This window comes from Stegodyphus dumicola, chromosome 5 (assembly GCF_044657685.1).
Source record: "Stegodyphus dumicola isolate Sdum_Otavi_A_Nest chromosome 5, ASM4465768v1".
NCBI lineage: Eukaryota > Metazoa > Arthropoda > Arachnida > Araneae > Eresidae > Stegodyphus > Stegodyphus dumicola.
This window is the reverse complement of record NC_140772.1, coordinates 124,262,502-124,278,202: the sequence shown is the minus strand read 5'-3', so window position 1 is coordinate 124,278,202 and position 15,701 is coordinate 124,262,502. Positions and strand designations below refer to the sequence as shown.

General features: G+C 33.8%; 1 protein-coding gene across 1 annotated transcript in view; it reads right to left on the bottom strand.

Moving 5' to 3' along the window:
- Positions 1-12,430, bottom strand: part of LOC118180211 (uncharacterized) — a 61,935-nt gene extending 49,505 nt beyond the window's left edge. The window contains exon 1 of the mRNA XM_085817022.1: positions 11,706-12,430. Coding sequence (XP_085673148.1) covers positions 11,706-11,973 — 268 coding nt within the window. The 5' untranslated portion in view covers positions 11,974-12,430. The remainder of the gene's footprint in view (positions 1-11,705) is intronic.
- Positions 12,431-15,701: the final 3,271 nt, after the last annotated feature.

Genomic DNA, 15,701 nt, shown 5'->3' with positions numbered 1-15,701 from the left:
AGTTCAATTCAAGGATATTAAAAACTTTCATTGGGTGACATTAAAAAAGAGATTTTATGGGTGTATGAAGAAAAATCTTTTTAATATATTAGTAACCATTTTCCGAAAAATAATATTTGCGAAAATGATCTTTTTGATGAGATGTCATTGGTAAAAAGATACGATACTGAAGAAAAAAATTAAATGCTGGTTGTCTGCAAATATGGACATGCACAAAAAAAAAAAAAAAAAAAAAAAAAAAAAAAAAAATGCACGGAGTTATATCTTTATTTTTAAACAAAATAATATTGCTTATGAAAATAATTTTAAAATTGTAGAACACGCGCTTTTCCTTCCAGGATCTAGTATCAATAAAATATGGACAGTTGAAAAACGCAGTTGAACATTAAAACTTTAAAATATGTACTAAACATAAAATATAATTTTAGTAATTCATGTGAGAAATTTCACAGTTTAATACAGGATCATATAAAAAAATATGACCGTGAACGAAAATCATAATTTTTTAAATAAAATTTTAAACTAATTAAAAAACATAATAATATTCAAATTATAGTTTTTCACAAATATTTTTATAGTTACCAATAGTTAATAATAAATATATTTTTGTATATTTATAGACAAGTATATGAATGTATACAATAAAATATATTTTTGTTTTTAATTATTGGTCTCCTTTTATACCTAAATTACAATTCTCATTTCATTCCATTTGTCCTGCTTTGTCTCAATGAAAATGTGGTCACTTTAGCCATGGCCTGCAGTGCTCCGATATCAGTTTTCCTGACCGTGGGGCCCCAGGATGCATGTGTATATGCTCTGGACAAATGGTCAGCTTGTTGCAGGAGCCTTGGTGTTTCAGTTCCCAAGTGAACTTGGTGTTGTGAGCTCCATGATTTATATTTGTTAACGATATTCAACAGCCGTTGTGTTCCATTTTAGACAGATTTTGTTTTTGTAGTTTAGCAATAGTAAGAAAAATTAGAATAATGTTTTGATTTCCTTAAGTGTGTAAGCAAATGAAGTTTGGCTTTTTTAAGCATGAAAAATGTAATTGTTTATTTAAAATATTTTTTTTCAAGTATTATAGAATAGAGTTAGGTTTAATTTAAAGGTAAGAACGACTGAATGAAATAATATTCAGGTAGATTCAACGCAATATTAGTGGTGACAACTGGGACATGATCTCACTGGATTTTGAAGGTAAATCCATTAAACTTTTTAAGCATGGAATTATTACTGAAGAATCGCTCGCCTGTTAGAGCTAATTTTACTAAAACTTTTAATGCCTTGAGTGATTTATTAAATCAAGAAAAACCTAATGAAGTAGAAATTCGATCAAATTTTGCTAGTTTAAAAAGTTAGTTATGATTTTTTATTAATTTCTTAAAACTAAAAAATTAATAAAAAGGATATATGCTCAGCTTTCTAGTTTCAATTCTGAAATAAGTAATTTATTAGTTTCAGATTCTGATGCAGAAAAATATGAGCGTGAATATTTAATTATTGAAGAACACAATGAGAAGATGGATAGCATTACAGTCAAAGTAGATATTTGTATAAATAGAATTTTAAAGGATCAGTGTAACCAGTTAGTTTGTTCTTCTCTCGTTCAGGTTGAACGAAAATTGAAATTACCAAAGATTGAATTTGTTAAATTTACTGGTCAAATTAAGAACTGGCTTGCCTTTTGGAGCCAGTCCCAAAGAATTCATGAAGATCAAAATATAGAAAAGAAAGATAAATTTCAGTATTTAATACAATGTATGTCGAAAGAGACAAGAGCTCATGATATTGTAAACAGTTAACCGCCAACAGGTGAAAATTATAATAAAGTGGTAGAATGCCCAAAATCTCGTTTTGGTCAAGATGAATTACTTATTGAGTTCTACAAATGAAAATTGCCAAAGTTAGTCGTAAAAAATGCTACAGGCAGTACCCGAAAATTAGACACTGTTAGACTGTACGATAAACTGGAATCCTATTTGAGAGGTCTGGAATCCATTGGTTTGACATCGGATAAATATTCTGCCATGCTTTTCCCTCTCATTGAATCTTGCATTCCAGAGGACATTTTAAGGGTGTGGTTGAGAAATCCAATAGTTAGTACACTGGATGAGTCAGCATAGAATTCATACAGTGAAAAGCTAAAAAGGTTGTTATTGTTGATGAAAACGGAAGTAGAAAGAGAGGAGCGAGTTCTCTTAGCGAAATCTGAGTTTTCAAATAAATATGAAAAAGGGGAGAAAGAATAAAGCTCTTAACCAACAGCTGCAGATTTATTTTCAGTTTTCGAAAAGAGAAAACAAAATGTAGCTTGTTTATTTTGTGAAAAGACACAGGAGAGCAGAGATTGTTTTAAGGCTCAAACTCTGAATTTCCAGCAGAAACAAGTTATTTTAAAGGATAAGAAAGTCTGCTTTACATGTTTAAGAGCTGTACATAGGTCAAAATTTTGCAAGAAAAATATTAAATGTATTCTTTGTGGAAAAAGGCATCTGGTTTTAATGTGTCAAGAGCTGAAAACTAAAAGATTAATGAATAATTCTCTTAAACCTGAAGAATCAAAACCAAACAATAGCAGCCTGTCAAATCATTGTTACTCTGGTGAAGTTCTACTTCAGACGTTACAGGTTAGATTTAAATCAGGAAATAAAGAAAAACAAGTACGGGTACTCATTGATAGTGGTTCCCAACATACATACGTATTGAAGACAACTGTAGATGAGATGGGTATGGAACAAAATGGCGACATGTTTTTGATTCACACATTTTTTGAAGGATTAATGACAGAGATGAAGGAATGTCAGTATGAACATCGTCAGTATGAACTTGAAATTGAATGCTTAAACAACACATTTTCCTGTAAGATAGAAACTCTAGATCAGTCTATTATTTTTTGAAAAAATTTCTGACTAATGAAAGGAGGATCATGGGAAAAAGAGTTAAAGGAAAAGAAGATACCGCTTAATGATTATGGAGAGAATTTTCCCGATATCGAGATATTGATTAAAGGTGACTTTTGTGGTCATTTCTTTATGGAGAAAACTCATTATCTTAAGTGCGACTTAGTCGCATATGAAACGCTTTTGGGCTGGTTGATTATGGAGAAAATGTTTCATGAGGATCCTGTTAAAACCTCTACGAACTTAATCACCTCTCTACTGATAAAAAATGCATTAATTGCTAATCTGTGGAACTCATACTCTAGGCATCAGAGATCCTGTTGAAATAAAATCTAAAGAGACACATCAATTACTTATGAAACAGTTCCAGCAAACGGTGAGAAGGGATAAAGAAGGTCATTACATCATGAAGCTGCCTTGGCTAGAAAAACAGGAGATTTTGAAGGAAAATAAATTGGTTGCAGAGCACAGGTGTGCTTCAATTCCGGAGAAACTTATTAAGGAAGGCAGATATGCAGATTATGATGTTGTTTTCCAGGAATGTTTACCAGAGGACCAAACCTCTTAGAGAAAATTCTTTCACTGCTACTGAGGTTTCGGGAAAGATCAATTGCCATCATTTCAGACATAAGAAAGGCCTTCTTAAAAATTTCTGTTGCGGAAGAAGACCAAGACTATTTGAGATTTTTATGGTGGGAGAATTTTGAGAAAAGAAAATTAAAAATTTATCATCATAAAAGGGTAGTCTTTGGACTCACATGCAGTCCATTCCTTTTGGCTGCAGTCATTAATTTTCATTTGGAGGAATGCCGTGATGTTTTTCCAGAAACTGTGCGCAAGTTAAGAAATGCCTTTTATGTGGATAACTGTGTAATATATGTATCTGATGAAAAGGAATTACTGCAATTTGTACATGAGGCTAAACAAATTCTAGCTTCAGCATGTTTTGACTTACGCGGATGGGTATATATTTCTTTAACAGAAGATAAAAGGAATCTCCCGTTCTTGGATTATTGTGGAACAGAAATAAAGATGTCCTTTTTTGTATCTTAGAAAACGTTTCCTTTGAAAAAGAACCTGTAACCAGAAGAAATATTCTTTCAGCTGTCAATGGAATTTTTGATCATATTAGGATGTTGTGTCCAGTAACTACAGGGGTTGGACAAAAATATGGAAACACCTTTAAAAAAACATGTTTCTTTGCTTAAGATGGTGTAGGAAACCCGTTGGCATCCAAAACAGCTTGCAGTCTTCTCGGAATGGATAAATACAGTTCCTGTATGCTTGCCAAGGGAATATTATACCATTCTTCCTGCAAAACGGTGGCAAGTTCAGATAACGATGTTGGCAGTGGATAACGAGAACGCACTTTCCGTTCCAATGTAGACCACAAAGGTTCGATAATATTCAGGTCTGGTGACTGTGGTGGCAAGGGGAGATGGGACAACTCATCCTCATGCTCAGAAAACCAGTCCTGGACAATCTGAGCTGTGTGAACAGGGGCTTTGTCGTCTTGGAATACACCATCACCATCGGGGAACAAAGTTTGTACCAGGGGATGAACGTGATCGGCCAAAATGTTCACATAAGTCTTGTCAGTCATGTGCCCTGACACAGTTATCATGGGGCTAGCAGAGAACCACGATATGGCTGCCCAAACCATAACAGAACCCCCGCCATGTTTCAATCTTGGCAACAAGCAGTCTGTATTATAGGCTTGAGATGGCGTTCTCCAGACGTAAACTCGGCCAGAAGTGGGGAAACAATGTGAAAGAAGACTCGTCAGACCATATTACTCGCTTCCACTGCTCTATAGTCCAGGCTTTATGACTTAAACACCACCTTTTCCTGTTACGGGCATTAGCATCACTGATGAGTGGCTTCTCAATTGGAGCACGGCCAGCAATTCCCTGTTTATGAAGCTCCCTTCTAATTGTTTTGGTACTCACAGGGTTCGGTAACACAACATTCATTTCAGCAGTAACTTTTGCAGCTGTGGTCTTCTTATTTTTCGTCACAATTGCCCTTAATGATCATCTGTCACGATCACTCAGGACACACTTTCGTCCGCGCTGTGATTTAGCAGATGATGTTTTTCTGCTTTTCAAATATGCGGAATAAATCTTCGATACAGTACCTCTTGAAACACTAAACACCTCGGCTACCTTGCTTACGGAAGCACCTACCATACGTGCTCCAACAATTTGCCCACGTTCGAAGTCTGTTAACTCTGACATAATGCAATGACAACCTCACATAACAGTTCTCAGAAAACAACTGAACTGTTTAGCACATTTACGAAGTTGTATATGTGGCGACAGTAGTCAAAAATGCCAGCGCCACCTACATATTTCATTAAAATCAATCTTTCTTTTCAAACATGCATTTCACAAGGTGTTTCCATATTTTTATCCATCCACTGTATATGCATGAAGATGCTAATACAAGAAAGTTGGACTCTTAAATTAAGCTGGGATGAGGTATATCCTGAAAGTGTTTGTAAAAGGTTTTCACTGTGGATGGAAGATCTTCATTTATTATCGGAAATTAAAATTCCAAGATATGTTGATTGTGATGGTTCCCGAGATGGATTATGGCTTCACACTTTTGTAGATGCTAGTAAATCTGCACTTAGCGCAGTTGTATTTCTTCGTAAAGAACACCGTAATGAACTAAAAATTCACTTAATTCAAGCTAAGAGCAGAGTTGCTCCCTTGGCAAAAGCAACTATTCCCAGGTAGGAATTATTAGCCTGTTATGTAGGAGCACACATTATATCTTACATTATAAAAGAAATGAATTTGACAGAAGTCCCAACCACATGTTGGACAGATTCTTCAACCGCTTTGTTTTGGATTAAGAATGAAGATAATTGGAGTACTTCCGTTAAAAATAGAGTTAAGGAAATTCGAAGTATGACTTCAGTAGATTCATGGCGTATTTAATTATGGCAAAGCACACTAGGGCTATCTACCTAAGGGGAGGGATGCCTTTGTGGAGGACTTTCTAAGGGAATTTGACTTGTATGCACTTTACACATGGGGAAAATCCCGAAAACACCCATGCAGCCAGCCCGTTCGTGGAATTCGAACCTCGGACCGAACTAGGAGTGTTCAGCGACTTTACCGCTCGGCCACTGGTGGGCCAGTGGATTCATGGAGACATATTCCTGGCAGTCATAATCGGGCGGACCTCCCACCCAAAGGATGATTTTTTTTAGTATATGTTCTGTATTATGATTTAACTTATATTGTGAGTATATTGAGTAGAAAGTTTAAATTTTTATTTTTATTTAATGTTTTGATTTTCATAGAACATTTTAAGAAAATCAAAAGGTGGGAGTATGTTGTGAGCTCCATGATTTATGTTTGTTAACGATATTCAACAGCCGTTGTGTTCCTTTTTAGAAAGATTTTTTTTTTTTTTTTTTTAGTTTGGCAACAGTAAGAAAGACTAGAATAATGTTTTGATTTCCTAAAGTGCATAAGCAAATGAAGTTTGGCTTTTTTTTTAAGCAAGAAAAATGTAATTGTTTATTTAAAATATTTCTTTTCGAGTGCTATAGAATGGAGTCGATTTAACTTAAAGGCGAAAATGACTAAATGAAATAATATTCAACTAGATTCAACACAATACTTGGTACTCATTTTATTGTCCCACTTAAGAGATGAAAGACTGAGTCAACCTTGCCCAGCCCGGGGATTGAACACTTGACCCGTGGTGCTGCTGTGCACGGTGCTAGTCCATTTTTTAAATTTAATTCCATAATTCCTTTCCTTTATACTAATTATCTACATAAAATTTAATTTCAATAAACTTTTTTTTAGCATAAACTCAGAGCCAGTGCCACAGTAAATGCAGGTGGTGCGGAAGCACCAAACGGCAAAATATTTAGAATTCAAGAAGGAACTGGATGGTAGAATTTTGCTGTCATAAATTTTGCACCAAGTGGCAAAAAGCCTAGCACTGATTCTGCATAAATAATTTTTTGTTTGCATTATATGCTAAATCATGTCACCCTGCAATGTAAAAAAAAAAATGCTTTCTTTTTACTCTTATTTATATTATCCTTTCAAAGTCTGTTCTTTAAAATCTCTGCTTTTTCATGAAAATAATTTGAAATTGGCTGTCACTGATAAAGGATGTTCTCCCACAGTCATGGATAAGGCTCTTAAAATTTGTTTGGACAAAAAGGACATTTCGCTATTACATATAACGATAGTAACATTGATGTCATATTATTTCATCTTTCTATCAGTTACAAATTCTACAAAAATTCAAATGCAGAAATTCCACAAAAGGCTTACTCTTGGCTCAGATACTCTAGAAAATCAACTTTCAGGTCATTTCTTCATCTATTAGCAAAACTTGTTACTCAGCTCTCAAAGATCACATCTCTGATTTTATTTCACTAGGAAATTATAGCATATGTTGTCACTGTGTGACATCATATCTTGTCTTTGCAATTAAACCAAAAGAACATTAAATTTTGCATCGCGGAACATAAATCTTATCTTGAAAACGGTAAAATAACGAAATATTTGATAGTTAATTAAAGTAAAATTCAATTACAATTTTGATTTTGGTTCTGTAAAAACTATCTACAAAGTTTCTTCAGTTCTTTGAAACGTTTCACCAATAAAAAAAGTTTACCTTACTTAATTAATAACATTAATTCCTATCCAGTTCATCCTAATGCCTTTCAGAATTCTAATAAATTTATTCTGTTTCATGACTATTTTTCTTGATAGATGGTACCATGTTATTTTTTGCTTTGTTCTACATTGCTTTCAATATAAAATGTTTGTTGTTCCTCCTACTTTGTTGGGGGAACAAAGGGTTTGCTTGTTAAGAAGAACCTAAGCCCAAAAAGTTAAGAGAGTTTAATACAAAATCTGCATCAAACTAAGCTTGCATCTTATGCCTTATTTTAAACTTTGCATTGGCATTTTTCTTTTCCAATTCAATAGCATAGTGGGGGTAAGAGACATTCAAATATAAATAGATTAATATTAGATATTTTCTGAAATTATTTACCTCCGATTTTAAAGAATTTTGTAATATTAGTAGAGTTCATTCATTTATCTACCAGGAAGGAATACAATTGCTGGAACAAACATTTTCTTTCATAAACAGTAGATGGTCAAGGAAGAAATTTGGATTAAATAACAAAATGATTAAAAACTGTATTAATTGTGAAAAAAAAAAAAAAAATAGGGCTAATCTTTGGAATATGGTAACAGGTAGTTTGGCGACATTTTGGTAAGGCGATAAAGGTTACTAGCTAGTACTTTAGCAGTGTGCATGGATAAAGTCAAGAGTGTGCGCAATGCCATTTTTGTGCAATTCTGGGATTTTTTTTAAGTGAAAATAGTTTGATGTGTACATGGATGATACCGCGTATGTGCAATTCTTAAAAACGCGGCAAGCAGTGGGCAATTCTACACTTTCTCCCAATTTCGCAGCTAATCTTTGTCATGATTAAGCACTTTTGTTCCATAAAAGTTCTAGCATAAGTGTAATTCGGCTAGCAGATTGTTTGAAAAAAATGTTGAGTAAAAAAAAAATATGCCTTTACTTCGTGAAAACAAAAACTAGCAGGTTGCTGTAGCAGGGTTGGTCGCCAAATTTTCGCCAAGTTACCATAATTTAAAGATTTACCAAAATTACGTTTGAACAACCAACGAGATGAAACTATGCTTTAACGATAAATCTGTAGCGAAATAGTGATGCAGGCATCCATTCAGTTATGTTTAGCAATTTTTATATAAATTATAATAATGATCTGAAATAGTTATTTACTCTTATACTTTCATTCAGTCATGTTTAGCCTTTTTCATATAAATTATAATAATAAAAAAGTATTATATAAAATTAACCTTTCATCTAAATTAAAACATCAAACTTAAATTGTTATTTACTATTATACTTCCTTTCTTGAAGCAATTATTTTTGGTAGCATTGGCATCAACAATAGTTTGGCGATTTTTTACGGCCTTCGAAACCGAATAGTACCCAATCTTTAATAACTTCTATAAAAAAGTATTTGAAGGGAAGCACTTCTGCAGAGAACCTGGTAAATGTAAACATCGCCAACTTTGGCGACAATAGTTCAAACCTGGTAACCCAGCGGATTTATTGTATTCGCTTCTTCGAAGTTTGCAACCATATCTCTTGCGTTCATTTTGTTGAATTATCACTGTCGTTGTTCGCATTTGCAGATTTATATTATTCTTCTCTTATTTATTATTATTTTGGAAGCACTTCTGCAGAGAACCCCGTAAATGTAAACATCGCCAACTTTGGCGATAATAGTTCAAGCCTGGTAACCCAGCAGATTTATCCTATTCGCTTGTTCGAAGTTTGCAACCATTCCTCTTGCGTTCATTTTGTTGAATTATCACTGTTGTTGTTCGCATTTGCAGATTTATATTATTCTTCTCTTATTTATTATTATTTTTTCTGAATTTTTTAACAATGAATAGATAGAAATATTTTCGTAGATAGATGCCGGTTCTCCTCAGGATGAAAGGAAGAAAATACGGCGGGAGGGGTCAACGCTAATTTGTAACACGGCTGTTCACCTTGTGTTCTTAATTATTAACAGCTCTAAGAACCATGAGCAGAATCATGATGTTTCCAACCTCTAAAATAATTTGTTTCCGTAGGCCGCAAAAATGTGCATGTGCATTTTAAATAAATAAATAATGCTTTTATTTTTATTATTAGTTATTGTCCTCTAAAATTATGAGAATAAATAAATTTTGATGGTGTAAAATTTTAACAAGATAATGTTAATGCTTTTCTAACAATAACCTTTCAGAGGATGGCAGGTGTGACATAAATAGATGATTAAATTGAAATCAAAAATATTATTGATTATCTAAGATGACAGAATAGTTTGATGCATCACCATGGTCATCAAAATTAGCAAACCACTGCTGGTGTAAGGAATATATTGTTTTTTGTGTTAACTGGAATTTAAGACAATTTTTTTTCGTTTATCGCGTTTAACCGGTTAATTTCAGTACATTAATACTAATTCATATTATTAAATGAATATATCACGTTTAACCGGTTAGTTTTACATCTACATGCTTATTATCTGTGAATTTTTACTACCACATGCTTAATATATTGTTTTGTCTGCTAACTTTTTACATGCACTAAAAATCACGTTAACAAAATATCAAGTTTACGGCGCGGATCATTGTCGATAAACCACGAGCTTGGCGAGTAAAAAATGCAACGGCGCCAACGGGTTCTCTGCGGATGAAAACCCATTTGAAGGAGCATAAGATAAAATAAAGCTCGTCATTTAGATTTGTGGGTTTTGTGCGGAAATTTACTGTTGTATTAAAAGGAAGTACATTGAATCTGTAATTTAGGACTGATAAAATCCCCGCCTAATCTTTGGAATATAGTAACAGGTAGTTTGGCGACATTTTGGTAAGGCGGTCAAAGGTTACTAGCTAGGACTTTAGCAGTGTACATGGATAAAGTCAAGAGTGTGTGCAATTGTGGGATTTTTTTTAAAGTGAAAATAGGTTGGCGTGTACATGGATGATACCGTGTATGTGCAATTCTTAAAAACGTGGCAGGCAGTGTGCGATTCTGCACTTTCTCCCAATTTTGCACCTACTTCTTCAATTTTTTGCATAAGCGTAATTTGGCTAGCAGATTGTTGGAAAAAAATGTTTTTAAAAAACATGCCTTTACTTCATGAAAACAAAATGGCGTCCAAACAAAAACTAGCAGGTTGCTGTAGCAGGGTTGGTCACCAAAAAATCGCCAAGTTACCATAATCCAAAGATTAACCGTAATGTTTTATAATGAATTATACCTTTTCTTTGAAAATATTCTCGGTAAAGTGCAGAATCGCTCACTTATTTTTTGCCGCTTTTTACAAGGGTAAAAACAATTGGATTTTTGACAATTTTTTTTTTTTAAACTTTTTAAGAGAAAATTGGTCGATGTTCACATAGATAAAATCAAAGGTGTGCGGAGTGCCATTTTTGTGCAATTCTAGGATTTCTTTTTAAGTGAAAATAGGTCGATGTGTACATAGATAAAGTCAAGGGTGTGCGCAATGCCATTTTTGTGCAATTCTAGGATTTTTTTTTAAGTGAAAATAGGTCGATGTGCACATGGATAACGAGTATGTGCAATTCTTAAAAACATGTCAAGCAGTGGGTGATTCTGCACTTTACTCAAAATTCTATTGCAGACTTTTCGTCACGGGCAATTCCCAAATTATTAAATCCATAGGATATCAAAAAAGGATTTAAAAATTAAACTAGTATTTCAATGGCATCTTAAGAAATATAGAACTATATAATCTTATATTTGGCGCACTGTTAAATGGGCAAGTTTGCTAGATTTGGTGCTTTTGCGCATACATTTTCGTTGCAATTTTTTTTTAAGGCCCTCGAAACCGAATAGTACCAAAGATTGTTATGTGTTTTAGCATTTATCTTAAATTCAAACTACTAATACTATTATAAAAAAAGTAACCACCTGAAATTTTTTTTAAAAATTATACATTTTGCTATAGCAGCATAAAATACATTAAAAAATATCTAAAATGTTTATATCACTAATTATCTATGCAACACTGCAGTTCATCAGCTGCGATAAAAAGCAGTACGAGAAAACAATTTGTGAATTTAAAACATTTTGTTATTCAATGCCACACTACAGCAAAATTATATATATGATGTCATCGAGAAAAAAAATTACTTAAAGAAATTGAACTGGTTCATTTTGAGCATTTTATGTCAGAACCGTTGACATACTTACGTGGAGATAAAAAGTCATGGATAACATTATAGTCTTCATCAAATATCCACTTACAGCCTTGAAATTCTCGATCATAACGATAATAAATGTCCACAAACCTTTTAAAACAAGCTTCCCACAAACCTAATCTCTGAAACTTCTCCTCTGGCGCTAATCCATCAGAGACGAGCCAGTAAGGAGTTGTAAATGAAATAATGATGCAGAGAGCACTAAGACCAAGAGTAGCACTAGCCAACAGCATTACAGGGTAAAATTTTCCAGTATTCATGATGAATCTAGCCGTAACACGTATAACACAATTAAAGGGAATTTCTAACCATTTTTAACGGCTCTACAGTTCCTGGCACCAATCACCTAAAGTTTATGTAATTAAATAAGACATACGATACAATACATTCATATATTTTCAATAGAGGTAGAGAACATGTACGCGACAATTTTGAAACCAAATAATTTGCTGTATAGTCTGTTTACCACACCCAAAATCACCACTTTAGGTAGTACAGGTGTACAAAACAATAATCATTAACTGTAACCGAAACAAACAGGTAGCATTTCGGCACCAATCACCTAAAGTTTATGTAATTAAATAAGACATACGATACAATACATTCATATATTTTCAATAGAGGTAGAGAACATGTACGCGACAATTTTGAAACCAAATAATTTGCTGTATAGTCTGTTTACCACACCCAAAATCACCACTTTAGGTAGTACAGGTGTACAAAACAATAATCATTAACTGTAACCGAAACAAACAGGTAACATTTCGCCTATCGATGCAGAAAGACTTAGCACGTGCAAAACAAGACATCTGTTTATTTGAGAATACTATGTCATAATTCTTAAGATTATATAAATTACGTGCATTCTGAGTTTAAAAAAAAAAATCAATCTGAGTTATAAAATTCGGTACTTTTCCGTTTTGCCGGCGCAAGCGATAAAGTCGCTAATAATGGTGCAACCGATGCCAAACGGAATATTCTCGCTGGTAACCTTTTACGCCTCATTTTCAAAACAAATCGCAGCTTTTTCTTATCAGATTGATTGGTTCTTTCAATACTGACATATAATTACATAGAATTTTTATCAGATAGTTCATTTTTATGTCCAAGGCCATTTTCGGTAATTAAGTCAATTAGGATGCAATCACAGCGCTTACCCGAAGCCGAAAATATAGAAAAGGTAAAGTCAAGAGTTAAATTCATCAATTCTAATGAGAATACATTAGCGAAGTAAAGTACTGCAGTTTTACATAATTTCTGAGTAAGCTATTCGTACGAATTGAAATATTTCTTGCATTTAAACTTGTGTTCCAAATTAAGATTTAACTTGAAATTAATGTAGATAATTACTGAGAGCATTAGATTTTTGTTGAGAGTAGTTTACGTGAGATGAGATCGCTTGGGGTTACGTGATATGAACCGGCGAATGAGGATGCTGAACCATGAAAGCGTATTAAATTCTTAAATTAATGTCTTTTTACAAATTTATTGTCTTTATTTATCGGTTTTTTATAAAATTTTAAGCGATATTAAAATGTTATCTTTAAAAAAAGAATTCTTAAAACTAACATTTTTTTAAATATTTTTTATGTGTATACTGTATGTTGTCGCCAATAAAGTCTGCTTGGCGAGATTTGCGCCGGCGAAACGGAAAAGTACCTAAAATTCTTCCGGTATTTCGCCGAAGCTGCTGCTCTGGATTTTGGTACGCTATTTTTGCTTTTTGATTTCCTCGCTCTGATTTACCTCGGTGAAATATGAGTGAGTGTCAGCCATCAGCAAACTTAGATAATGAAATCTCAGTTACCGAACCAGCTTTCGGTAGGAATATATATACTTAGAGAGAGCTAATCTCTCACCCAATGTTAACCCTTACACTACCCTAAAAAAGCAAGCTATTGCTGATCTCCTTAAATTCAACTCAGTTGAAAACAAAACTAGCGATGATCTCAAAGGTATAGCGGAACTTGAACTCATCATTCAGGATTACGACGCACTCTTAAATCTGGCCGTCATGCATAAAAATTAAACAAACAATTCCATTGCGGAAAATAATAACGAAAGCGATGCTATGTTAAAGGCAAAAGCATCTAATCAAACACAAAAAAGCGATGCAAATAATATCGAGCGTCCGACTATATCTAAGAATAAGAAAACGAAAATTACTACTGAGAGCGACGGGTTTAACCCCCCCCGTATCATATCACGCATAAACGAACGCATTCAAATTCATCGGAAGCTGAACTACACGTACAGAAAAATAAGTTCAATGACCTACAGGACGATGACAGCATGGAGCAGGAATCAAACTCAGAGTCCGCAGGATTTACTCTCGTCAAAAAAAAGCGCTGGACATATTCCTCCAATTGTTCTCTCAGATTTTTATAGCCAACTGGGATACGTTAAAAGAGGAAACTGAAAATTTAGGAGTAAAAAAAGTCAAAGGCAATCTCACAGGAGATATACTCAATATCAAAGTCTGGAATAAAGATGACTGTCGTGCAATCACGGCGTTTCTGGCCAAACGAGGTGTGCAATTCCATACATACAAAATTAATTCCGAAAAACCAATCAAAGTAGTAATTAAGAAGCTGCCTAGAAACTCCAACATGGAAATAATTTACAAAGAACTCACTGAACATGGAATTCCTGTAGGAAAGATACGTCAGCTCGAAAGATTCCGAGATGGTTTTGATTTGATTTATTAGATTACAGCAAAGCACTCGAGGGCTCGAAGGAATGTAAATACCATCCGGATAACCTACCCAAAAGAGTCTTCAATAAGAGCAATCAAAACGAGAAACAGCAGGAAAAGGAACAATTTCAATTAACTAAAGAAGATTTTCCTACCCTCCCTGAAACTACGGAAAACGAAAATACTAAAAATCAACCGAGCTGGACAAACCAAAAGGGAAACAAAAATAAACAAGAGAGCGAGACTAAAGAAGTTTCATTTTTTGAGTGGATAAAAATCCAACTCCTAAAAGCGAAAGAATTCTTTACAGAATTTAAAAAAGCAAAAAACATCATGGGTAAACTCGAGGTCGGAATGGCCGCAACTGAATATTTCACTTCTTTAGACAACGACTTTTAGACCTCATAGCAATATACACTCGATGATTTCAGCTACCAATAGTTTTTTAAAAATTTCCTATTTCAATGCGAAAGGTTTCATAAAACAATATCAAGATATTAAAGATTATCTGGAAAGGTACAACAATAGAACTCTAGTCCCTGTAGCTAATTCTTATAAATATTTAGGTGCTTACATAGATAAGTCTCTCAACTTCAAAGATTATATTTCTTACATCTTAAATAAAGCAAATGCAGCCTACATAGCAATTTATCCTATTGCCGGCAAAAAATTAAAACTCAGCCCAAGGACAATTCATCACAATTCGTCATGGCGGTAACTTGTAAATTTTAATTTTAAAATTTACTTGAACTCTGAAACTGGATTCTATCCTATTATTTGTGTTGCATCTTATACTTATGTTAATCAAGAAACTTTTTTTAATTCAAGATTTTTATGTTACTATTTCATTTTTTAATTATTTTGTATGAATTTTTACTTTATCGTATGATTCCACGAACTTTTGAACTTTCTACGGCCTATCTAGCTACTGCATACTTCTGAAGGACTTTGAACTCTTATGCCATTCACAGCTTCAAACTGTCTTCGCGCCATTTTCATGATGTCTCACTACTGCTTATCCTGCACTATTACTGACTTATATTGCACTCACCTTCTGCATTTGCCATATAACTCACTGCGCCTGCCTGCATGCTTCAGTTTAATGCCATTGCTTATCACTGCACAATTTTTATGATGAACGCCTACTACTACTACGTAAGTATTAAGATATGCCTGCTCATGCAACTGAATTTTCTTCGCCCACGGGTGTTGGTACTTCCCTAGTATCTTTTATTTGGAAATATCTTTGCCTAGTGCACTTTAATGCGATCTACTGGCGAAAACTCTTTAGTA